Source organism: Coregonus clupeaformis, chromosome 9 (assembly GCF_020615455.1).
Source record: "Coregonus clupeaformis isolate EN_2021a chromosome 9, ASM2061545v1, whole genome shotgun sequence".
Classification (NCBI taxonomy): Eukaryota; Metazoa; Chordata; class Actinopteri; order Salmoniformes; family Salmonidae; genus Coregonus; species Coregonus clupeaformis.
Genome location: NC_059200.1, coordinates 40,922,810 through 40,950,376, shown reverse-complemented (window position 1 = coordinate 40,950,376; position 27,567 = coordinate 40,922,810). Strand labels below are relative to the sequence as shown.

Genomic DNA, 27,567 nt, shown 5'->3' with positions numbered 1-27,567 from the left:
GGAACCACACAAAACATAATTGTAACTACAAACAAAACAAATGCACAAGTTTAGTAGAGATTGGTCGACTATATTTGAGTCACTGTCCTCACTGGACCCTCTGTCAATTTTTATTCGGACTCTTGAGTTTCCTGGGCCACTGGCTGATTTCCATCCCAGGACCTCTTCCGAGAGACCGAAAGTACACTTGGGACTAGCACACTGGGGATGCCACTGTCCTCATAATTTATATTTTTCTTCAGAGGGTCGCCCTCTAGCTGGCAGCAGCCTGGGCTTCTTGAAGGGCTGGACTCCCTGCTCCTCTTACAGGTGACCATAGAGGTGAGGAAACTGGCAGACTCATCTGATGCTCTCTTCCTCTTTGAGGGTGTGACTACTGGCCAATTGAGAAGTGGCCAATTCTGTGGCTGTCCTATGGCAGCCCCTTGGCACTACTGTTCACAATGCAAAAATATAAACACAACATGTAAAGTGTTGGTTCCATGTTTCATGAGCTGAAATAAAAGATCCCAGAAATGATCCATACACACAAAAAGCTTATTTCGCTCAAATTTTGGGCACAAATTTGTTTACATCCCTGTTAGTGAGCATTTCTCCTTTGCCAAGATCATCCATCCACCTGACAGGTGTGGCATATCAAGAAGCTGATTGAACAGCATGATCATTACACAGGTGCACCTTGTGCTGGGGAAAATAAAAGGCCACTCTAAAATGTGCAGTTGGTTACACAACACAATGCCACAGATGTCTCACGTTTTGAGGGTGAGTGCAATTGGCATGCTGTCCACTAGAGCTGTTGCCAGAAAATGTAATGTTCAATTCTCTACCATAAGCCGCCTTCAACATCATTTTAAAGAATTTGGCAGTACGTCCAACCGGCCTCTCAACCGCAGACCACATGTATGGCATCGTGTGGGCGAGCGGTTTGCTGAGGTTATGGTATGGGCAGGTATAAGCTACAGACAATGAACACAATTACATTTTATCGATGGCAATTTGAATGCACAGAGATACCGTGACGAGATCCTAAGGCCCATTGTCGTGAGATTCATCTGCCGCCATCACCTCATGTTTCAGCAAGGATCTGTACACGATTCCTGGAAGCTGAAAATGTCCCAGCTCTTCCATGGCCTGCATACTCACCAGACATGTCACCCATTAAGCATGTTTGGGATGCTCTGGATCGACGTGTACGACAGACAGCCTGTTCCAGTTCCCGCCAATATCCAGCAACTTCGCACAGCCATTGAAGAGGAGTGAGACAACATTCCACAGGCAACAATCAACAGCCTGATCAACTCTATGCGAAGGAAATGCCGCGCTGCATGAGGCAAATGGTGGTCACACCAGATACCGACTGGTTTTCTGATCCACGCCCCTACCTTTTTTTTAAAGGTATCTGACCAACAGATGCATATCTGTATTCCCAGTCATGTGAAATCCATAGATTAGAGCGTAATTAATGTATTTCAGTTGACTGATTTCCTTATATGAACTGTAACTTAGTAAAATCATTGAAATTGTTGCATGTTGCGTTTATATTTATGTTCAGCATAAAATAGATTAGTACTTTATTGTCCATCTCATTTGAATGAAAGTTAAATACACTATATATACAAAAGTATGTGGACACCCCTTCAAATTAGTGGATTCGGCTATTTCAGCCACACCCGTTGCTGACAGGTGTATAAAATCGAGCACACAGCCATGCAATCTCCATAGACAAACATTGGCAGTAGAATGGCCTTATTGAAGAGCTCAGTGACTTTCAACATGGCACCATCATAGGATGCCACCTTTCCAACATGTCAGTTTGTCAAATTTCTGCCCTGCTAGAGCTGCCTGCTCAACTGTAAGTGCTGTCATTGTGAAGTGGAAACAGATTAAATAAATACAATAAACTTCACAGGATGGTGAAAGTGCAAGGTGATGAGCTTGATGCTCCTTTCCAATAAATATCAATGGACTTATTCTGGTGACATGATGATCGATACTTGGCTGCTGTTTGACAAATTTAAATATTCGCTCATGTCTACCCGCAATGTATCTGCGAGCTGTTTGCTAGAGCACACCTGCCAATACCAGAGTAGACACATTCACTATATAACGTAACATTTTTTGTGACAAAACCATCAGTAGAGTTGAAAATGCAATGGAAACCCATTTAACTCTTTTTTATTGGGTACATGGGAATTTAAACCCAAAAGTAATTTTTATGTGCACAATGTCATCACGCACAGACTTTTATCCGCAACAAGTTAATTTGACGGAAATACATCTCTGTTGGGAAAATGTGCATATTTTATTCATGTGGATTTTAGAATATTCGCATGAAAATATGTCACCAACTGGAAGCCTAGGTAGTGACGTCCTCACAAAGTAACTATAGCAAAACAGTAAACCCTCGTCACACAACTTGGATGTAGCATTATTTTGCCACCGAGGGGAGCCAAAGTTTCATAAGTGAATCAGTACGGTTACACGCACACAATAATGCGATTATTGTAGATAGTCCGATTAATATAATAGTTATATTAAAACGTTTACATGCTTTGCAAGAAGAAAGATTTCCCTAATAATTTAGTTTACATGGACACATCTGAAATCAGGCTACCTATGGCACTCTGATAAATGCAGAAAATCGCCAATTAAAATAAACGTTACAGCGACTATGTTATTTTTGGGAACTATATTTGATTCTGAGTTCAGACATATCAAGTAAAAAGCAATGTTAAATTGTTCCCTACTCGCGTTAAAGATGGAGGCTCGCGCTACCGGTCAAATACACATAATTCGAAAGATTGCTCAGAAAACCAGGTGTTTTAATCGGCCTGTTTACCTACATTTTGACCTTACATTGATTAAGATTAACAGAGTAAAGTGTTTACATGACTATTGCATAATCTGCCTACTGCCATAATCAGTTTAATATCGAATTATTCCTGTGCATGTAAACATGGCTAATATTTCATTCAGGAAAGGAGTAATATGGAGAGAAAGTATCTAGTAAATCATTCAGTTCCCCTAAAACAGACAAAGACAGACAGACACGTTAAAGTTGTTTATCATATTCATATGGCAGTCATAGAAACTGAAATACATGGATATTGCATTGATAAATAGACAAAACATTCAAGTTAAAATACAAGTGAAAAACATGACAATATTTGCATTAACGTTTGGAGATACTCAGAGTTGTGTTGATTAAAAAAAGTAAAAAAATAAAAACATATTATAAAGTGGTTATCCCACTGGCTATAAGGTGAATGCACCAATTTGTAAGTCGCTCTGGATAAGAGCGTCTGCTAAATGACGTAAATGTAAATGTAAGTCGGAAGTTTACATAGGCCTTAGCCAAATACATTTAAACTCAGTTTTTCACAATTCCTGACATTTAATCCTAGTACAAATTCCCTGTCTTAGGTCAGTTAGGATCACCACTTTATTTTAAGAATGTGAAATGTCAGAATAATAGTAGAGAGAATGATTTCTTTCAGCTTTTATTTCTTTCATCAAATTCCCAGTGGGTCAGAAGTTTACATTCACTCAATTAGTATTTGGTCGCATTGCCTTTAAATTGTTTAACTTGGGTCAAACGTTTCGGGTAGCCTTCCACAAGCTTTCCACAATATGTTGGGTGAATTTTGGCCCATTCCTCCTGACAGAGCTGGTGTAACTGAGTCAGGTTTGTAGGCCTCCTTGCTCGCACACGCTTTTTCAGTTCTGCCCACAAATGTTCAATAGGTTTGAGGTCAGGGCTTAAGCCATTTTGCCACAACTTTGGAAGTATGCTTGGGGTCATTGTCCATTTGGAAGACCCTTTTGCGACCAAGCTTTAACTTCCTGACTGATGTCTTGAGATGTTGCTTCAATATATCCACATAATTTTCCTTCCTCATTATGCCATATATTTTGTGAAGTGCACCAGTCCCTCCTGCAGCAAAGCACCCCCACAGCATGATGCTGCCACCCCCCGTGCTTCACGGTTGGGATGGTGTTCTTCGGCTTGCAAGCATCCCACTTTTTCCTCCAAACATATCGATGCTCATTATGGCCAAACAGTTCTATTTTTGTTTCATCAGACCAGAGGACATTTCTCCAAAAAGTACGATCTTTGTCCCCATGTGCAGTTGCAAACCGTAGTCTGGCTTTTTTATGGTGGTTTTGGAGCAGTGGCTTCTTCCTTGCTGAGTGGCCTTTCAGGTTATGTCGATATAGGACTCATTTTACTGTGGATATAGATACTTTTGTACCTGTTTCCTCCAGCATCTTCACAAGGTCCTTTGCTGTTGTTCTGGGATTGATTTGCACTTTTCGCACCAAAGTACGTTCATCTCTAGGAGACAGAACGCGTCTCCTTCCTGAGTGGTATGACGGCTGCGTGGTCCCATGGTGTTTATACTTGCGTACTATTGTTTATACAAATGAACGTGGTACCTTCAGGCGTTTGGAAATTGCTCCCAAGGATGAACCAGACTTGTGGAGGTCTACAATTCTTTTTCTGAGGTCTTGGCTGATTTCTTTAGATTTTCCCATGATGTCAAGCAAAGAGGCACTGAGTTTGAAGGTAGGCCTTGAAATACATCCACAGGTACACCTCCAATTGACTCAAATGATGTCAATTAGCCTATCAAAAGCTTCTAAAGCATGACATCATTTTCTGGAATTTTCCAAGCTGTTTAAAGGCACAGTCAACTTAGTGTATGTAAACTTCTGACCCACTGGAATTGTGATACAGTGAATTATAAGTGAAATAATCTGTCTGTAAACAATTGTTGGAAAAATGACTTGTGTCATGCACAAAGTAGATGTCCTAACCAACTTGCCAAAACAATAGTTTGTTAACAAGAAATTTGTGAAGAGGTTGAAAAACGAGTTTTAATGACTCCAACCTAAGTGTATGCAAACTTCCGACTTCAACTGTACATAAAGCCACACATACACATGCACACAAAACTAGAGAGCGACAGCAGAGAGCAAGATTTATTTTAAAATCTTCAAATTCAGGTAACTTTTTTAATCTGCTAAGTGCCATTTCTGAACAGTTAACCCTCACAAGGCTGCCGGCCCAGACGGCTCCCTAGCCGCACCCTCAGAGCATGTGCAGACCAGCTAACTGTTGTGTTTTCTGACATTTTCAATCTCTCTCTAGCTCAGGCCGTTATCCCCACCTGCTTCAAGATGTCCACTATTATCCCTGTGCCCAAGAAAGGGAAAGTAACTGAACTGAACGACTACCGACCCATAGCACTCATTTCCATCATCATGAAGTGCTTTGAGAGGCTAGTCAAAGACCACATCACCTCCTCCCTCCCCGACACACCGCCCCGACAGATCCACGGACGACTCAATCGCCATGGCACTGCAGACTGCCCTCACCCACCTGGACAAGAGGAATGCAGTTCCAACTCCATCATCAAGTTCGCTGACGACACAACAGTACATTACCAGCCTGATTACCAACAACGGTGTGGTGCCAGGTAAACAACCTCCCCCTCAATGTCAGCAAAACAAAGGAGCTGATTGTGGACTTCAGAAGGAACCAGGCTGGGCACGCCCCCATCCTCATCAACGAGGCCGCCGTGAAGACGGTCAAAAACGTTCCTTGGCGTACACATCTCAGAGGAGCTGAAATGGTCAAACCACACGGACACCATGGTGAAGAAGGCACGACAGAGACTTTAACCTCAAGAGGCGGAAAAACTTTGGCCTGTCCCCGAGGGCCCTCACAGTGTTCTACAGGAGCACCATCGAGAGCATACTGTCGGGCTGCATCACAGCCTGGTACAGCAACTCCACCGCCGCTGACTGCAAGGCACTACAGAGGATGGTACGCTCAGCCGAACACACCATTGGGTGCACACTGCCTGCCCTCCAGGACAACTACAACACCAGGTGTTGCAGGAAGGCCAAGAAGATAATCAGGAACATGCTGGGGATTTACAGTGCTTTCAGAAAGTATTCACACCCCTTGACTTTTTCCACATTTTGTTGTGTTACAGCCTGAATTTAAAATTGATTAAATTGAGATTTTGTGTCACTGGCCAACCTATACACCATACCCCATAATGTCAAAGTGGAATTATGTTTTTAGAATTGTTTTACAAATGAATAAAAAATGAAAAGCTGAAATGTCTTGAGTCAATAAGTATTCAACCCCTTTGTTATGGCAATCCTAAATAATTTCAGGAGTAAAAATGTGCTTAACAAGTCACATAATAAGTTGCATGGACTCACTCTGTGTGCAAGAATAGTGTTTAACATGACTGAATGACTACCTCATCTCTGTACCCCACACATAGAATTATCTGTAAGGTCCCTCAGTCGAGCAGTGAATTTCAAACACAGATTCAACCACAAAGACCAGAAAGGTTTTCCAATGCCTCGCAAAGAAGGGCACCTATTAGTAGATGGGTAAAAAAATAAAAAAGCAGACATTGAATATCCCTTTGAGCATGGTGAAGTTGTTAATTACACTTTGGATGGTGTATCAATACACCCAGTCACTACAAAGATACAGGTGTCCTTCCTAACTCAGTTGCCGGAGAGAAAGGAGCTCAGAGATTTCACCATGAGGCCAATGGTGACTTTAAAACAGTTACAGAGTTGAATGGCTGTGATAGGAGAAAATTGAGGATGGATCAACAATATTGTAATTACTCCACAATATTAACCTAATTGACAGAGTGAAAAGAAGGAAGCCTGTATAGAATAAAAATATTCTAGAACATGCATCCTGATTGCAGCAAGGCACTAAAGTAATTTTTTTTGTTTTATGTGGCAAAGCAATTCACTTTTTGTCCTGAATACAAAGTGTTATGTTTGGAGCAAATCCAATACAACACATTACTGAGTACCACTCTCCATATTTTCAAGCATAGTGTTCTCTGCATCATGTTATGGGTGTACTTGTAATTGTTAAGGACTGGGGAGTTTTTCAGGATTAACAATTCATGGAATGGAGCTAAGCACAGGCAAAATCCTAGAGGAAAACCTGCTTCATTCTGCTTTCCACCAGAAACAGGGAGATTAATTCACCTTTCAGCAGAACAACAACCTAAAACACAAGGCCAAAGATATACTGGAGTTGCTTGCCAAGAAGACAGTGAATGTTCCTGAATGGCTGAGTTACAGTTTTGACTTAAATCTACATGAAAATCTATGGCTGTCAGGATAAACATGTATGCGGTGAACGAAGTCAAGCGCAGGACACTGAGAGACTGGCAGATGTACTTTACTAATAAACGTAATGAAAAGTACAAAACAACAAAACCTCCAAAACAGGAAGGAACAAATATCGCAATACACAGTCCTGCCGAAAACAAACGGAGAACAATCACACACAACAAACGAATGACAGACAGGGGTATTAATGGGAAACAGGTGTACACAAAGCAGACCAATCTAGATGATTGCTGAAACCTAGATCGGTGGCAGCTAGTACTCCGGGGACGACGAACGCCGAAGCCTGCCCGAGCAAGGAGGAGGAGCAGCCTCGGCTAAATCCGTGACAGTACCCCCCCTTTGACTCGCGGCTCCAGCCGTGCGCCGACCCCGGCCTCGGGGACGGCCAGGAGGACGCGGAGCAGGGCGAGTCGGATGACTCCGGTGGAAATCCCTCAGCATGGAGGGGTCTAGGATGTCCCTCCTAGGGACCCAGTACCGTTCCTCCGGACCGTACCCCTCCCACTCCACGAGATACTGCAGGCCCCCCATCCGACGCCTCGAATCCAAGGTGGAACGGACTGAGTACGCCGGAGCCCCCTCAATGTCCAATGGGGGCGGAGGAACCTCTCGTACCTCACTCTCCTGGAGTGGACCAGCTACCACCGGCCTGAGGAGAGACACATGGAACGAGGGGTTAATGCGGTAATTAATTGGCAGTTGTAATCTATAGCATACCTCGTTCAGTCTCCTCAGGACTTTAAATGGCCCCACAAACCGCCGACCCAGCTTCCGGCAGGGCAGGCGAAGGGGCAGGTTTCGGGTCGAGGGCCAGACCCGATCTCCCGGTGCATACACCGGAGCCTCACTACGGTGGCGATCGGCGCTCACCTTCTGCCGCCTGATGGCCCATTGCAGATGGACATGCGCAGCGTTCCATGTCTCCTCCGAGCGCCGAAACCACTCGTCCACCGCAGGGGCTTCGATCTGGCTCTGATGCCAAGGTGCCAGAACCGGCTGATAACCCAGCACACACTGAAAAGGCGTAAGGTTAGTGGAGGAGTGACAGAGTGAGTTTTGAGCTATCTCCGCCCAGGGGATATACAGTGGGGGAAAAAAGTATTTAGTCAGCCACCAATTGTGCAAGTTCTCCCACTTAAAAAGATGAGAGAGGCCTGTAATTTTCATCATAGGTACACGTCAACTATGACAGACAAAATGAGAAAAAAAATCCAGAAAATCACATTTTAGGATTTTTAATGAATTTATTTGCAAATTATGGTGGAAAATAAGTATTTGGTCAATAACAAAAGTTTCTCAATACTTTGTTATATACCATTTGTTGGCAATAACACAGGTCAAATGTTTTCTGTAAGTCTTCACAAGGTTTTCACACACTGTTGCTGGTATTTTGGCCCATTCCTCCATGCAGATCTCCTCTAGAGCAGTGATGTTTTGGGGCTGTCGCTGGGCAACACGGACTTTCAACTCCCTCCAAAGATTTTCTATGGGGTTGAGATCTGGAGACTGGCTAGGCCACTCTAGGACCTTGAAATGCTTCTTACGAAGCCACTCCTTCGTTGCCCGGGCGGTGTGTTTTGGATCATTGTCATGCTGAAAGACCCAGCCACGTTTCATCTTCAATGCCCTTGCTGATGGAAGGAGGTTTTCACTCAAAATCTCACGATACATGGCCCCATTCATTCTTTCCTTTACACGGATCAGTCGTCCTGGTCCCTTTGCAGAAAAACAGCCCCAAAGCATGATGTTTCCACCCCCATGCTTCCCAGTAGGTATGGTGTTCTTTGGATGCAACTCAGCATTCTTTGTCCTCCAAACATGACGAGTTTAGTTTTTACCAACAAGTTCTATTTTGGTTTCATCTGACCAAATGACATTCTCCCAATCCTCTTCTGGATCATCCAAATGCACTCTAGCAAACTTCAGACGGGCCTGGACATGTACTGGCTTAAGCAGGGGGACACGTCTGGCACTGCAGGATTTGAGTCCCTGGCGGCGTAGTGTGTTACTGATGGTAGGCTTTGTTACTTTGGTCCCAGCTCTCTGCAGGTCATTCACTAGGTCCCCCCGTGGGGGTTCTGGGATTTTTGCTCACCGTTCTTGTGATCATTTTGACCCCACGGGGTGAGATCTTGCGTGGAGCCCCAGATCGAGGGAGATTATCAGTGGTCTTGTATGTCTTCCATTTCCTAATAATTGCTCCCACAGTTGATTTCTTCAAACCAAGCTGCTTACCTATTGCAGATTCAGTCTTCCCAGCCTGGTGCAGGTCTACAATTTTGTTTCTGGTGTCCTTTGACAGCTCTTTGGTCTTGGACATAGTGGAGTTTGGAGTGTGACTGTTTGAGGTTGTGGATAGGTGTATTTTATACTGATAACAAGTTCAAACAGGTGCCATTAATACAGGTAACGAGTGGAGGACAGAGGAGCCTCTTAAAGAAGAAGTTACAGGTCTGTGAGAGCCAGAAATGTTGCTTGTTTGTAGGTGACCAAATACTTATTTTCCACCATAATTTGCAAATAAATTCATAAAAAATCCTACAATGTGATTTTCTGGATTTTTTCTCTCAATTTGTCTGTCTTAGTTGACGTGTACCTATAATGAAAATTACAGGCCTCTCTCATCTTTTAAGTGGGAGAACTTGCACAATTGGTGGCTGACTAAATACTTTTTTCCCCCACTGTATACTGACCACTCCCCCTGCCGGTCCTGGCAATAGGACCTCAGAAACCTACCCACATCCTGGTTAACTCTTTCCACCTGCCCATTACTCTCGAGGTGTAAACCTGAGGTAAGGCTAATCGAGACCCCCAGACGTTCCATAAACGCCTTCCAGACTCTGGAGGTGAACTGGGGACCCCGATCAGACACTATATCCTCAGGCACCCCGTAGTGCCGGAAGACGTGTGTAAACACGAACCTCGAGCGGCACGTACTTCCGATCCTCTGGACATTGTGGGGGAGTAGGATCGGTACGTAACGCCCGCTCGATGTCCGCATCAACCTCCCACACCACCGGTGCCACCAGACAAGACTCCGGAAGTATGGGAGTGGGCTCAATGGACCTCTCCTCTGTGTCATACAGTCGGGACAGGGCGTCCGCCTTAGTGTTCTGTGACCCTGGTCTATAGGTGAGTTTAAATACAAATCTGGTAAAGAACATGGCCCACCTTGCCTGGCGAGGGTTTAGCCTCCTCGCTGCCCGGATGTACTCCAGGTTACGATGGTCAGTCAAAATGAGAAAAGGGTGGTTAGCCCCCTGTTACGTTCCCCAGTTTCTGTGTTGTAGGTTGTGTATTTTCATGTATGTATTTCAGGAAATGGGTTCCTGAAATTCCCCAACAAGCAGCTGATTGGTCAAAACATTGATGATTGGAGAGCTGACACTGCGCCCTCGTCAGGACGCAGCTGTCTCCAATTACCAACTCCTTCTGAAGCTATATAAGCCCCAGTTCTGTTGCTCAGAGGGAAAAAGGGGAACCAGAATTGCTGAGAGTTACAGCATGTTGGTTATATGCTAAGAGTTGGTATGTACTGTGTTGTTGTTGCTCTGAGAACCAATTATAATGTTTTGTGTTAGTTTGTGGCTCAGAGTTTTCTATAATGTCCTGAGTTAGTTTTTTCTCAGGTTTTTGTTGTGAACCAGTTTATGCTATTTTTGTTTCATTTGTTCCCAAGGGGGAAGGGAAGGCACCTAGGGAGTGCTTAGGCAAGAGGCCCGCGGGCATACATTACCCGTAGAAGTTGACTGTCTATGCACACTAGGAAAGACCTGGGCGGACCATCCCTTGTATTTTGATTAGTGCACCAGGTGGTGCTAGTTCAGTAAGTAGTGGGTAGGCAGGTAAGGTAGGAGAGGGGGCTTTGATATTTACTTTCTTTGCTTTGGTTCCGTCCAGCCCCTTTTCCCCAAACTTACCGTGCGAAAGAATAAATTCCCTGTTAACGGTATTCTCTGCCTTTTGTCATCCTTACTCACACCTACAGTCCCATACCTCTTTCAAACCACAGAGAGTTGAGTTGTAGCAGGGCGTTGCGTTCCCTCTTCCGAGAGGCGTGCGTAACACCCCCTCAAGCCAATGTCTCCACACCTTCAGGGCTTGGACTACAGCCAACAGCTCCCTGTCCCCCACGTCATAATTACGCTCCGCCGGACTGAGCTTCTTAGAGAAGAAGGCACAGGGGCAGAGTTTTGGTGGCATACCCGAGCGCTGAGATAGTACAGCACCAATCCCAGCCTCGGACGCATCCACCTCGACATGGAACGCCAAAGAGGGATCCGGATGTGCCAGCACCGGAGCCGAGGTAAACAGGTCCTTCAGATGTCTAAACGCCCTGTCCGCCTCAGCCGACCACTGCAGACGCGCCGGACCCCCCTTTATCAGGGAGGTGATGGGAGCTGCTACCTGTCCAAAGCCCCGGATAAACCACTGGTAGTAATTTGCAAAACCCAAAAACCGCTGCACTTCCTTCACCGTGGTGGGAGTCTGCCAATTACGCATGGCTGAAACGCGGTCAATCTCCATCTCCACCCCTGACGCGGACAACCGATGCCCCAGGAAGGAAATGGACTCCTGGAAGAACAGACACTTCTCGGCCTTCACATACAGGTCATGCTCCAACAGTCTACCAAGCACCCGACGCACCAGGGACACATGCTCGGCGCGTGTAGCGGAGTATATTAGAATGTCATCAATATACACCACTACACCCTGTCCATGCAAGTCCCGGAAAATCTCGTCCACAAACGATTGGAATACTGAAGGAGCATTCATTAAACCGTATCGCATGACAAGGTACTCATAGTGACCCGAGGTTGTACTAAATGCTGTCTTACACTCATCTCCCTCCCTAATGCGCACCAGGTTGTACGCGCTCCTGAGGACCAATTTTGTGAAGAATCGCGCCCCGTGTAATGACTCCGTCATACTAGCAATCAGAGGGAGAGGATAGCTGTACTTGATTGTTTAAACCGTATCGTGGTCCTCTGTAGCTCAGCTGGTAGAGCACGGCGCTAGTAACGCCAAGGTAGTGGGTTCGATCCCCGGGACCACCCAAAAAATACACAAAAAAATGTATGCACGCATGACTGTAAGTCGCTTTGGATAAAAGCGTCTGCTAAATGGCATATTATATTATTATTATTGTGATCTGATTGAGACCACGGTAATCAATACATGGGTGTAAACCCCCATCCTTCTTCTTCACAAAAATGAAACTCGATGACACAGGGGAAGTGGATGGCCGTATGTATCCCTGTCCCAGAGATTCGGCGACATATGTCTCCATAGCCGCCGTCTCCTCCTGAGACAGAGGATACACATGACTACGAGGAAGCGCAGCGCCTACTTGGAGGTCTATCGCACAATCCCCCTGTCGATGAGGTGGTAATTGAGTCGCCTTCTTTTTACTGAAGGCGAGCGCCAAATCGGCATATTCAGGTGGAATGTGCATGGGGGGAATTTGGTTCGGACTTTCCACCGTCGTTGCCCCTACGGAAACACCTACACACTGCCCGAAACACTGATCAGACCATCCCTTGAGAGCCCTCTGCTGCCATGAAATGTTGGGGTCATGTGACATTAACCAGGGGAGTCCCAACACCACGGGAAACGCAGGAGAATCCATCAAATACAGACTAATTAACTCCTCATGGCCCTCCTGCGTTTTCATCTTGAGAGGTGCTGTGACTTCCCTAATCAATCCTGACCCCAAAGGACGGCTATCTAAGGCATGGATGGGGAAGGGCACATCAACGGGTACAATAGGAATCCCTAACTTATAGGTGAACTGGCGATCTATAAAATTCCCAGCTGCGCCTGAATCTACTAGCGCCTTATGCTGGGAAGAGACCTCGAAAAACATAACAGTAATACACATATGCGCACCAGAGAGCTCTGGGTGAGTTGGGTGCCTACTCACCTGCAATGACTCATCAGTGCGCTGCCTACCGCCTCGAATCCCAGGAGACCCTCCCCAGCACCGACCAGCAGTGTGTCCTCTGCGGCCACAGTTGGTGCAGGGGACGGCCTCCCTCCTGGCCACTCTCCTGGTCTCCCTAACACCAGCACCTCCGAGCTCCATAGGGGTCGGCTCGGAAGTGCTGGGGGATGGAATGGACGGCCCTGAATCCGGACGTCCGCGGGTAGCCAACAGGGTATCCAGGCGAATAGACATGTCCACCAGTTGGTCGAAGCTGAGGTTGGTGTCCCTGCAGGCCAATTCCCGACGCACGTCCTCCCTCAGGCTACATTGGTAGTGGTCGATGAGGGCCCTCTCATTCCATCCCGCGTTGGCAGCCAGCGTCCGGAAGTCCAGCGCAAACTGCCGATGGTGGTGGTATCGTAGGAGGAGGTGTAGGCAGACCCCCTCTTTCCCATTGCTCCATAGTGCTCACCACCCGTTCCATGGCGGTGCCGAGAGCCTGGATCATGGCCGCTTGTTGTTCAACGCGTTCCTCCACTGATCCAGCTGGCACCGCCGCTCCTGCTGACTCCATGTGAGGTGTGTGATTCTGTCAGGATAAACGTGTATGCGGTGAACGAAGTCAAGCGCAGGACACCGAGAGACTGGCAGATGTACTTTACTAATAAACGTAATGAAAAGTACAAAACAACAAAACCTCCAAAACAGGGAGGAACAAATATTGCAATACACAGTCCTGACGAAAACAAACGGAGAACAATCACACACAACAAACGAATGACAGACAGGGGTATTAAAGGGAAACCATCAACACTAATGGGAAACAGGTGTACACAAAGCACACCAATCTAGATGATTGCTGAAACCTAGATCGGTGGCAGCTAGTACTCCGGGGACGACGAACGCCGAAGCCTGCCCGAGCAAGGAGGAGGAGCAGCCTCGGCTAAATCCGTGACAATGGCAAGACCTGAAAATGGTTGTCTACCAATGATCAACAACCAATTTGACAGAGCTTGAAGAATTTTGACAATAATATATGCAAATATTGCACAATCCCGGCGTGGAAAGCTCTTAGTGCCTTACCCTTAAAGACTCACAGCTCTACTCGCTACCAAAGATGCTTCTACAAAGTATTGACTCAGGGGTGTGAATACTTATGGAAATGAGATATTTATTTATTTCATTTTCAATACATTTGCAAAAATATCTAAAACATGTCTTCACTTTGTCATTATGGGCTATTGTGTGTAGATGGTTGATTTTACAATTTTGAATTCAGGCTGTAACACAAAATGTGGAATAAGTCAAGGGGTATGAATACTTTCTGAAGGCACTGTACCCTGCCCCCACCCCAATGGACATTTATCATGCTGAATAGCCACCACTACTCCTCATGGTGGGCAAGACCATGGAGCCAAGGTGGCCAGGAACAATTCCCTTACCCAGAGGGCTGAGCTGGAACAGGCTCACTAGGGCCCCTGTGGGAGGTCATGGCGGGCGAGCATCATGCTATCCTCCAGAGCTCCATTCCTAAGAACACCAGTGGGCCTGACTATATCCAGCTCTCCCCTGTGGTTGTGCCACCAAAGGTCATCTGTGAGAGGATGAGCATGGAATCATGGCAAGCAGGGTCTCACACAGGCAGGTCCCTGACCAGCGAGAGTCCCGGCAAGGGCACATCCTCTAAGAGAAAGAGATCAGAGGACGATCTCAGTAGCTAAACCAGTGAAGGTAGCCGTTAAAATACGTTTTCTATTGATGTATTTAACTACATTTAAATGTGCTTCGTAAGATGGACAATAAAGTACTATTCTATTTAATGTCTCTGTAGGCGTTCAGCTAGAGGACACACCCTCAAAGAGGAAGAGAGCATCAAAGGACTCTGCCATTTTCCTTTTTTTTATTTTTTATTTTTATTTATTTTTTTAGTCATTTAGCAGACGCTCTTATCCAGAGCGACTTACAGTTAGTGAGTGCATACATTATTTTTTTATTTTTCATACCCCCCGTGGGAATCTAACCCACAACCCTGGCGTTGCAAACGCCATGCTCTACATCCCTGCCGACCATTCCCTCCCCTACCCTGGACGACGCTGGGCCAATTGTGCGCCGCCCCATGGGTCTCCCGGTCGCGGCCGGCTACGACAGAGCCTGGATTCGAACCAGGATCTCTAGTGGCACAGCTAGCACTGCGATGCAGTGCCTAAGAGGAACAGGGAGTCCAGCCCTTCAATGAGCTCAAGCTGCTGCCAGCTAGAGGGCAACCCTCTGAAGAAAAATATGAAGTATGAGGAGGACAGTGGCATCCCCAGTGTGCTAGTCCCAAGTGTACTTTCGGTCTCCCTTAAGAAGACTTGGGATGGGAATCAGCTAGTGGCCCGGGAAATTCAGAGTCCGAAGAGAGTCTTAAGAGACGGAAGGTCCAGTGAGGACAGGGACTCGTCTCAATTTAAGACGACAAATCTCAACTAAACTTTTGCACGTTGTTGAATTTGTTTTTTTTGTTGTTGCGATTGTTTTCTTTGTGGTTCCAACTAACCAACCATGGCCAATAAATTGTGAATTTATTACAGTATTATTAAATTAGACTAATAGAAAATATATAATTTCCTAAATCTGCATTGTCCTTGAGTTTCTTATTATCATAACTTGAGATAGGATTTGATTATTGCTTAGAAATGGCCTACCGGTACATTACTATTGTCAGAAGTAATTAATTTGGAAAGAAATTAATGAAATAGCCTAGAGAACATCTCATAACCAATAAACTCAGTGAACATAAATGTATTTATTGCTGATAAATGCTGCAATGAGGGCCAGTGGTGGAAAAAGTACCCAATTGTCAAGATACAAGTAAAAGTGAAAGTCACCCAGTAAAATACTACTTCAGTAAAAGTCTAAAAGTATTTGGTTTTAAATAGACTTAATTATCAAAAGTTAATGTAATTGCTCAAATACAGTACATTCGGAAAGTATTCAGACCCCTTGATTTTTTTCCACATTTAGTTACGTTACAGCCTTATTCTAAAATTGATTTAAAAGTTTTTGCCCCTCATCAATTTACACACAATACCCTATAATGACAAAGCAAAAACAGGTTTTTAGAAATGTTTGCTAATCTATTACAAATAAAAAACTGAAATACAGTGAGGGAAAAAAGTATTTGATCCCCTGCTGATTTTGTACGTTTGCCCACTGACAAAGAAATGATCAGTCTATAATTTTAATGGTAGGTTTATTTGAACAGTGAGAGACAGAATAACAATGACAAAATCCAGAAAAACGCATGTCAAAAATGTTATTAATTGATTTGCATTTTAATTAGGGAAATAAGTATTTGACCCCCTCTCAATCAGAAAGATTTCTGGCTCCCAGGTGTCTTTTATACAGGTAACGAGCTGAGATTAGGAGCACACTCTTAAAGGGAGTGCTTCTAATCTTAGCTTGTTACCTGTATAAAAGACACCTGTCCACAGAAGCAATCAATCAATCAGATTCCAAACTCTCCACCATGGCCAAGACCAAAGAGCTCTCCAAGGATGTCAGGGACAAGATTGTAGACCTACACAAGGCTGGAATGGGCTACAAGACCATCGCCAAGCAGCTTGGTGAGAAGGTGACAACAGTTGGTGCGATTATTCGCAAATGGAAGAAACACAAAATAACTGTCAATCTACCTCGGCCTGGGGCTCCATGGAAGATCTCACCTCGTGGAGTTGCAATGATCATGAGAACGGTGAGGAATCAGCCCAGAACGACACGGGAGGATCTTGTCAATGATCTCATGGCAGCTGGGACCATAGTCACCAAGAAAACAATTGGTAACACACTACGCCGTGAAGGACTGAAATCCTGCAGCCCCCGCAAGGTCCCCCTGCTCAAGAAAGCACATATACATGCCTGTCTGAAGTTTGTCAATGAACATCTGAATGATTCAGAGGAGAACTGGGTGAAAGTGTTGTGGTCAGATGAGAACAAAATGGAGCTCTTTGGCATCAACTCAACTCGCTGTGTTTGGAGGAGGAGGAATGCTGCCTATGACCCCAAGAACACCATCCCCACCGTCAAACATGGTGGTGGAAACATGATGCTTTGGGGGTGTTTTTCTGCTAAGGGGACAGGACAACTTCACTGCATCAAAGGGACGGGGCCATGTACCGTCAAATCTTGGGTGAGAACCTCCTTCCCTCAGCCAGGGCATTGAAAATGGGTCGTGGATGGGTATTCCAGCATGACAATGACCCAAAACACACGGCCAAGGCAACAAAGGAGTGGCTCAAGAAGAAGCACATTAAGGTCCTGGAGTGGCCTAGCCAGTCTCCAGACCTTAATCCCATAGAAAATATGTGGAGGGAGCTGAAGGTTCGAGTTGCCAAACGTCAGCCTCAAAACCGTAATGACTTGGAGAAGATCTGCAAAGAGGAGTGGGACAAAATCCCTCCTGAGATGTGTGCAAACCTGGTGGCCAACTACAAGAAACGTCTGACCTCTGTGATTGCCAACAAGGGTTTTGCCACCAAGTACTAAGTCATGTTTTGCAGAGGGGTCAAATACTTATTTCCCTCATTAAAATGCATATTTATTAATATATTTGCAAAAATGTCAAAAAACCTGTTTTCACTTTGTCATTATGGGGTATTGTGTGTAGATTGACGAGGACATTTTTTGTTTAATCCATTTTAGAATAAGGCTGTAACGTAACAAAATGTGGAAAAAGTCAAGCGGTCTGAATACTTTCCGAATGCACTTTATATGTAAGTATAAATAATGTCAAATTCCTTATATTAAGCCAATCAGACAGCAGGATTGTCTTTTTTAAATGTATTTATGGATAGCCAGAGCCACACCCCAACACTCAGACATAATATACAAACAAAGCATTTGTGTTTAGTCACCAGATCAGAGGGATGATCAGGGATGTTCGCTTGATACATGTTTGAATTAGACCATTTTCCTGTTCTGCTAAACATTCAAAATATAACAACGGAATGTAGTGGAGTAAAATAAAAAGTTGTCCAAAATATAAATAGTAAAGTACAGATACCCCCGAAAAAACGACTTAAGTAGTATTTTAAAGTATTTTTACTTAAGTACTTTTCACAACTGATGAGGGCAAAGCAGGGGAGAGTTTGAGGACTGCAAACGTAAGAGCCGTAAAATAAAGAAGCGGGAGGGGACGTCAACCAAACACATACACATAGCGCAATGAATGTCATTTAATATTTAATCCCGAGCGCTGGGATTTCGGTTTCCGCACGGTGCCTTTTCCTGGATGCGAAAACAGGATTAGGGAGGGTTGAACGCCCTATATAACATAAGTAACTATTATGTATATTGTCACTATTGAACAGACATAGTTAGGTAAACTAAATTTATCGTCCTACTACACCATTTGTAAAACTAGTCTTTGTAATAGCTAAATAAATAATTGAAATGGAGCGCTGGAAAGGCAGAGTAGCTCTCGTGACTGGAGCCTCGGTCGGGATTGGAGCCGCAGTTGCACGGGCACTTGTCCAACACGGCATGAAGGTTGTCGGATGTGCCAGGAATGTTGACAAGATAGAGGTGAGCAAATATCAAACAATGTAAAAGTGAGAACTGTCGCAATCATTCACAGTAGTAAACTACAACAGTCCCTCGGATGGCTGAAGTGCGCCAAAAGACCAGTTTGCAGCTAGTTGGCAGTGGCTAGCTAGCTATTTTTCTCACTGGATTATCTATGATACAGTAGTTAGCGTTAGCCAGCCTTCTAGCCTTCAGTGAAAAAATACATATTTGTGATTGACATTGTTGGCCTAGCCAATTGAAATAAATGTAACCTTTTAAACATATTTTACGCAATCCTTACATGCGAGTTGCATTGATTTAATGCAATTTGCTGTCATATTAATTGTTGTTGTTTTGTTTGTTTTATCAAAGAGATTGCAAACTGCATTTAAAGTAGCCTAAAGGCTGTTATTAACATTATTCACAGAATAATTCCAGTCCTGGTATTTTCTAAGAAATCTTCATGCACCATTTAAATGTAGAAAAACGTAACTACATAGCTAGTAGTCACTATTATTTGTCTCTTGTTCAGTTATACACATTCTCTCTTTCCTCAGATTTAAACAGATGTGGCATGTCTTGTCAACATTGTATCACTGTCTTCTAAAACAAATGAATATTTGTAACTGCTCCAGGCTAGGGCAGAATGGTCCCCAATCCATGACATTTGAAAGACTCCACATACACTTAGCCTAGTTCCTCTGGATTAATCAGAAACTAGAGCAGTGACTGAGTGCCATTACAGGGCGTTGCAACCTATAGCCTAGACCAGCCTTACCCTCTTCCATTCATAAGGAAGACTCCCTCCACTATGAAAAGTTTGGAGTTATTCCATTACTTACCTACAACAAATTGTTATAATTCTATTATTGCATTTTATTATTCTACAAGTCACTACCTTTTGATAGTATTGTTGATTGACTAGTTCTGACACCTTGCTTGACCACAAAGCAAATTGTTAAAAAGACATTAAGCAATTGGCTATTTGTTCTGTGTTAGAATAGGCTTGGTTTTACACAAGATTCCAATGGCACTTTTACAACCACAGGCCAGCTCTAGTTGGCCAAATATTTGGCGAGTGAGGGAAAGATGTCAGATTGTGTGGAGGCTGGAGGGTGAAGACTGAGCAACAAGCGTTCAACTCCCCCTCTCTGGGACCGACTGCATCACTTTTATGAGGCCTCTGAGCGTTGTCTGTGTTTGAGCTGAAGGGAAGGTGGGACAAAGCTGGTATTTTACCCCCTCTGCCATGCCCACACTGGGAACTGGTTGTAACAGTGCCAAGTAAGGTATGCTCTGACTTAAAGTTGGGGTTGTAACTAGGGCACTTTCACATATCTCTGTACGGTCTGGATCCTAGAGCGTTTGGTACCCTGATCTGCGAATATAAAGGATGTGTGAAATGCAAACGAACCCTGGCTGAAACTAATCCTGGACCTGCGTGAGTAGCAAGGCCAAGATCCAGGACCAGAGTACCAGGCATTGTGACGCAGCAGCGCGAGTCGCTTTGGAACTTTTTGCCAGTTGTAAACAAGTTAGCTTGCTAACGTCATGTAGAATATGCATCTTGCATATCGCTTCCTTAAACGGTTCTTTTCAGGTCTTGTGAAAGCAAAACGTATTTTGTAGATTTCTCACAAACTGAACTAGGGAACCGAATTTCATGTGTCCATCGCTATTCAATTGTTCTCTACTTCCTCCTTTGGTGCTCTTTTTCTACTTGGGGAAAATGGTGTGATGAGTACAATGTAGGCTCCATATCCCAAGAGTGCTGTGTTCTTTGAAGCCTGAATGAGTGGAGTTGACACAGGCAGAGACAGCAGTAAAGACCATTGTCTCTGAGAGGGTAGAAAAAGGGTTGAAAACAGAAAAGGAGAGTATAATGAGATGGAGGGAGATGTATGGTCGCCAAGGGCTGCCTGCAGGAATAGGAGCAACTTGGCTTCCAAGAAGCAGCAGCCAGGCCATTACTGAAATCATTGACATTGAACAACCCATTCTCACATTGAACCACCCCATTCTCTCATTGAAACTGATATCTAGCCCAGAATGGCATACCCAACCAATAATTCACTGTGGATTGCATTGATGAAAGATTCCTGACCCAAACTATAACTAGGCCCCGCCCCTGAGTTTTTGCTGGTCAGGTCACATGGTCAGGAAAAACCCAGGGCTCAATGGCCTTATAGGTAGGTTAGGCTATATGGAGCACAAACTGATACTAGATGCAAGTAGAACTCATAAGACTCAGCCACAGATCTGCAAGTAGCCTAATCATGTTTCTTTTAGCCCTCTATCCGTTCCTGGCCCACATACCTTATGTAGCTACAGTAGGACTGTGGTGACCGCTTACCTTGCATAATGCTATAGTAATTACCAAGGTGATTCAATATAGCCTCTTAATGAAATCCTATGATAGTAAGTTGAGACCTTATGTTTCAGTGACTTAACTAAGAAGATTCACTAGCGACTAGCCTATGCATTCATGGCTTGTATGCATGTGCTGGCCTTGCTAAGTGGTTGTTTACATTCAGGAGCTCTTTGACTGTCACATAAAAGCAAAGTGCCGTGGGCTACATTTAGGCTAGTGCATTTAGGTTAGTTGTGTCACAGACAGGCTGATGGGTTTGTTTTGTTGTTCTCCAGTCCCCTTTGGGTGTTACACAGAACGACAATTGTGATTTATTACTTAGACCAGGGGTAAGCAACTATACTGAATATAAAAAATATAAACGCAACATGTGAAAAGGTGTGGGATAACATTCCACAGCTTGATCAACTCTATGCGAAGGAGATGTGTCGCGCCGCATGAGGCATATTATGGTCACACCAGATACTGACTGGTTTTCTGATCCACGCCCCTAACTTTTAAAAAAAGTTATCTGTGACCAACAGATGCATATCTGTATTCCCAGTCAAGTGAAATTGATAGGTTAGGGCCTAATTCATTTATTTCAATTCACTGATTTCCTTATTTGAACTGTAACTCAGTAAAACCTTTGAAATTGTTGCGTTTTTATATTTTTGTTCAGCCGTGGGTAGATTTTTGTCGGGGGCCTGCAAATTTTATTTATTTATTTATTTTACCTTTATTTAACTAGGCAAGTCAGTTAAGAACAAATTCTTATTTACAATGACGGCCTACACCAGCCAAACCCGGACGACGCTGGGCCAATTGTGCGCCGCCCTATGGGACTCCCAATCACGGCCGGTTGTGATACAGCCTGGAATCGAACCAGGGGGTCTGTAGTGACGCCTCAAGCACTGACATGCAGTGCCTTAGACCACTGCACCACTCGGGAGCCCAAATTCACCACAACTAAGCCCAAAAATAGATTATTTTCATATACAATCATTTCATACATTGACACACAATCACATATCATTTTTTTTTTTTGTGGGAATACTTGGGAACAGACTTCCAAAATATATAAATATATATATTTTGGAAGTCTATTTTTCTTTTTTTTCTTTTACTGAACTTTGGGGGGTTGAATGTTAAGAATGTCTTAGACTCTCAATCAGTTTGATTGGTAAAGAATGAGAATAGATTCAGCCTAAGCAACAAATATTGATGCATTTGTCCTGCTTTGCTCTGCCATGTTTCAGCAGTTGCACCCACATATGTCATACATTGCACTCTAATTTAATACTGTATATGCCACTTAGCAGACTAACTTATCTAAAGCAACATTTTAAAGAAATCTGTGTTGGAACGAAAGCCCCAGCTCCCGACACCTCATACATTTCCCCACACGGGCCGACAAGCAATTTATAACGGTAAGATTACTTTTGGCCCTCCGTGGCATGCGCAAACTTAGCGTGATAGCAGGTTGGGCCAAAGAGGATTCAAGATTCAGCGGAGAAATTGGGTAAAAAGGCATCTAACTCGTGGTTGTGACAATATTACTGGACCTTTACTGTACAGTGAGTGCATACATTTTTAGCGCCACACTCTTAACAACAGTACCACAAACCACACAGGACTAAACCTATGCACTGAGACTGGTTTCAGTGTGGCTCAGGGCAGGGGGAGGTTGGGGGGGGGTCAGTGAGGGTGTTTGTCATTTAATCTATGAGTGGCTGCACTTTGGGCTCAGCCGATGCCTAGAAAATGTGTGAGTGGCGGTCTAGGCATGATGCAGGTCCAGCAGGAGGATCATGGTGTCATCCTTGGATCTAGTGTGAAATAATTCAGCTAGAATATTCCACTGACCTTGGCTTGAAGGGGGTGGGGGGGAGGGGCTAACAGAGAGGGAGGGGCCCCAGCCCCCTGTCTCAGTTGGCGAGATGAGAGGACGGAGGAGAGAGGATGCAAATCTAATTGATATAAGGCCAATATCAGATTTTCCTAAACAGCCCCCCAGTCCAGTCTGTCATGTTTGCCAAAGATGGGCCAGTGTACAGTATGTAAGGGTATAATTGGCTTTGCTCTGCTTGTGAAGGGTAGGATCTGATAGGAAGCTGAGGAGGATTGGTCTGGCCCTGGCCTGCTGTGATAGGAGTAGTGTTCTGTGCTGCTGTGCCTGGCCTATATCTTAAATCTGAAGTTCTCTGTGAGGTGTTAAAGGTTAGAAATCTAGGCTATCTACTGGGGTTGCCAAACTTGCCTTGAGGGAACATAGGTTCATAAATCACACAGGCAAAATGCATTTGACATGACAGCCAACTTTTTTTTAGCCTTTTACAGCACCGTAAAGCTCCAGGAGTATGTGGTTGAATCCTTTGATTAGCTCTGTGTTAATGTCAGCCTGTCAGCAGAGCTTTTGTGGTACATGGCCCTGGTCAGTCCGGACCACTGGTTTCACTGTACCAGGGTTAAAATGTAATGTCCAACAACATTGTTGACTTGAGTTCTAGATTGTTCCTTTGGGAAGGGATTGGCTCATGTTCTCTCCCTCTCCCTCTTTCTCTCTCGGTTTGACTCTTCTACAAGAAGCAATCAAACAGGAGCTATTTACCTCAAAAAATATATTTGATTACTCAGAATGGCCTCAGAAGACTCCAGAAGAGAAGCCCATGACAAGTTATTTTGGTCTCGGAGCTATCAGAAAAATGATGTCTCTTCCACAAAGAGATTTCACCTGAATCACCCGTGGATTGTCTTGACAAACAAATCAGTGTATTTTCTTCTGACTGTCATGTCAGTGCTCAGAAATAGACTCAGCAGCAATGTGGATGGATTGTGAATGGCCCTCCCTTGGGTCATGTAGACAGGGATAGTGGGATGCTTTTCAGGCTTAGCTTTAGTGCCCGTTCAGTCCGGGAGGTGTAAAAAGGTGTTCAATCATGTTTCAAAGGACTGTAGCTGACACTGTAGAAAGTTAGTGAGTATTTTCCCTGCTCTGGCTCCTCATTCCTGTGGCGTTAGATGGGGCTCAGTAGCCTGCTTCCAGATCTGTTTGTGCTGTCTTGCCAAATCCTATGGTCATTGTCATGCCAAGTGACCAATCGACCGTAGTAGTTGGCAAGAAAACACAAACAGATCTCGGACAAGGCTTGGGGCTCAGTCAGTGGATTGTGAATAGTGTCGTCTCTCTGCCCGGCCCCAGTCCGCTACCCATTGTATCTGTGAGGCTTTTACTGTGGTGCCATTGGAGTGTCAAGCTAGGATTTTAGTTGAGTAGCAAAGGTCCAACAAATACAATATCTTGTAGGTGTAGGAGTTCTGCCCTTTTTGTCCTACCTTTTACTGTATGTCAAAACTACACAAGACATAATCATATTCTTGACACAACAAATCTTTCAATGTGACCGATGTATCTCTTCATCCTATCATCCCACATGTAATCTTTCGTGGACAGATTCTTGTGGACAGATGAAACGGTGAGAATCTGTCAAGGCTCACATAGAATTATGTGATTACAATCAGCAGTAGTTCCTGGTTTTGGGTTTTCGTTATTGATTATTTGGACGAATCAGGATTGGGCGAAGGTGGTGCTTAAACTGGTGTAGTGATTTTTAAGCCTGCGTGCAGATGATAAAGCCACCAGATTCCACAGCCACAAAGCTGGCTATATTGTAAAAATGTATGTTTATAATTTTTTAAAAATTTTTTTGGCATGATAAATGCGGGTGAAATTAGCGGAAGGGAGGGGTTTGTCTGAGAGTTTCAGTTTGTGAGGGAGGAGACTTCGCTTCCTTCCTTTGCACAGAGGTAATCACAATTGTTAACGGCATTCCCCCCAGAAGTAAAAAAGGATATGATAAACTTTCGCGAGATAATTACTTCTGGCTAACCGAGACAGTTTTACCTGTTGGGGAAAAGGTTTTTATTATTATTATTATTATGACCTGAACAAACAGTGTATTCAGTCCTTGAAAATATATGTCAGCATGTTGAGGTACCTGCAGTGCAGGTAGGGTATTTGATGAGTCAATTCACCTCCCAGCTCATTACATTTTTACATTTTAGTCATTTAGCAGACGCTCTTATCCAGAGTGACTTACAGTTAGTGAGTGCATACATTTTTTTCATACTCATAGCTCATCTGCTCATCACTAATTCATTGGCAGAAGTTTGTCTGACCCACAGCATTTTCCCACTGACTTATGATTTTTCATTGGGCTCTGAGCGGACAAACCACTGCATCTAGTCTATCTGATAATGGTGCGATTTCCCCGTGGTGAGATCTGCAACGGAGACACGTTCACAGTACACAACAACACCCTCATACACCTTAAAGTGGAATTGACAGCATTTTAGCAACATGAAATCTTATTTGAATCTACACCCCCAGGAATAATATTTTCTGAGAAGTGAGCACATAGGTCATTTTTCATAAATTCATAGAATCTAGACATTTTTGCAAATGTATTATAAATAAATAAACAGATACCTTATTTACATAAGTATTCAGACCCTTTGCTATGAGACTCGAAATTGAGCTCAGGTGCATCCTGTTTCCATTGATCATCCTTGATGTTTCTACAACTTGATTGGAGTCCACCTGTGGTAAATTCAATTGATTGGACATGATTTGGAAAGGCACACACCTGTCTATATAAAGTCCCATAGTTGACAGTGCATGTCAGAGCAAAAACCAAGCCATGAGGTCGAAGGAATTGTCCGTAGAGCTCCGAGAAAGGATTGTGCCGATGCACAGATCTGGGGAAGGCTACCAAAAATAATTCTGCAGCATTTGAAGGTCCCCAAGAACACAGTGGCCTCCATCATTCTTAAATGGAAGAAGTTTGGAACCACCAAGACCCGTCCTAGAGTTGGCCGCCCGGCCAAACTGAGCAATCGGGGGAGAAGGGCCTTGGTCAGGGAGGTGACCAAGAACCCAATGTTCAGAGTTCCACTGTGGAGATGGAAGAACCTTTTCAGAAGGACAACCATCTCTGCAGCACTCCACCAATCAGGCCTTTATGATAGTGGCCAGACAGAGGCCACTCCTCAGTAAAAGGCACATGACAGCCTACTTGGAGTTTGCCAAAAGGCACCTAAAGGACTCTCAGACCATGAGAAACAAGATTCTCTGGTCTGATGAAACCAAGACTGAACTCTTTGGCCTGAATGCCAAGCATCACGTCTGGAGGAAACCTGGCACCATCCATACGGAGAAGCATGATGGTGGCAGCATCATGCTGTGGGGATGTTTTTCAGCGGCAGGGACTGAGAGACAGGATGGAGGGAAAGATGAATGGAGCAAAGTACAGAGAGCTCCTTGATGAAAACCTGCTCCAGACCTCAGACTGGGGCGAAGGTTCACCTTCCAACAGGACAACGACCCTATGCACACAGACAAGACAATGCAGGAGTGGCTTTGGGACAAGTCTCTGAATGTCCTTGAGTGGCCCAGCCAAAGCCCGGACATGAACCCGATCGAACATCTCTGGAGAGACCTGAAAATAGCTGTGCAGCAACGCTCCCCATCCAACCTGACAGAGCTTGAGAGGATCTTCAGAGAAGAATGGGAGAAACTCCCTAAATACAGGTGTGCCAAGCTTGTAGCGCCATACCAAAGAAGACTCGAGGCTGTAATCGCTGCCAAAGGTGCTTCAACAAAGTACTGAGTAAAGGGTCTGAATATTTCAGTTGAATACATTTGCAACATTTTCTAAAAACCTATTTTTGCTTTGTCATTATGGGTTATTGTGTGTAGATTGATGAGGGGGGGAAAAAACTATTTAATCCATTTTAGAATAAGGCTGTAACGTAAGAAAATATGGAAAAAGTCAAGGTCTGAATACTTTTGAATGCACTGTATAGTAAGGCATTTGTGAAAATTCTATAGCAATATGTAGTGGGAAAGCGGCCGTGCGTTTGGACAATTAATAGACACTGCAGTTAATAAAACCATCTGTCCTGGCCAGGACCGGAGTCTACGCAGACCAGTGCGCCATAGCCAATCAGTGCTACAGTGGACCTATATGCAAATAAGCCATTTGCCACACGGGCCTGCCATCACTCACTTTGAACTGGACTGTGTGTTTACAGGCAGTAGCAACAGCACGACTTTAGATCATTAGAACGCAATCGCCAAAAGCCACGAAGTACAACTGAATGGATTTCTGCAAATATGTAAATACCATGGAAGTCCTTACATTTTGAGAACTTCACAATCATATTGATCAAACAACCATGAAAAGGTAGGCTCTCTCTCCCTCAGTTGCATATGCACATCAACAACAACAAGATCAACAACTAATGCTAGCCAGAGAGAGATGAGCTAAAATCTAACGAGGAAACATTAGATAAACCCTTTCAAACTTTTTCAGCTAGTTGGCCGTCAAAATTGCACTGATAAACGATGGGGAATACTAGCCTGCTCGTCCTTCTGCAGCTTGCCTGCCAATTCATGCTCGTCCCAACCCACGTTTTGTCAACTGAATGGGAACTTGCCTGCCTGCTCATTTGATCAATGCCAAATATATTTGATTGACAACTGAGAGATATGCTAACT

At 44.3% G+C, this 27,567-nt stretch overlaps 1 protein-coding gene across 1 annotated transcript in view; it reads left to right on the top strand.

Annotated features, from left to right (window-relative positions):
• The first annotated feature begins 18,328 nt into the window (after positions 1-18,328).
• Positions 18,329-27,567, top strand: part of LOC121573530 (dehydrogenase/reductase SDR family member 11) — a 73,508-nt gene continuing 64,269 nt past the window's right edge. The window contains exon 1 of the mRNA XM_041885592.2: positions 18,329-18,676. Coding sequence (XP_041741526.1) covers positions 18,545-18,676 — 132 coding nt within the window. The 5' untranslated portion in view covers positions 18,329-18,544. The remainder of the gene's footprint in view (positions 18,677-27,567) is intronic.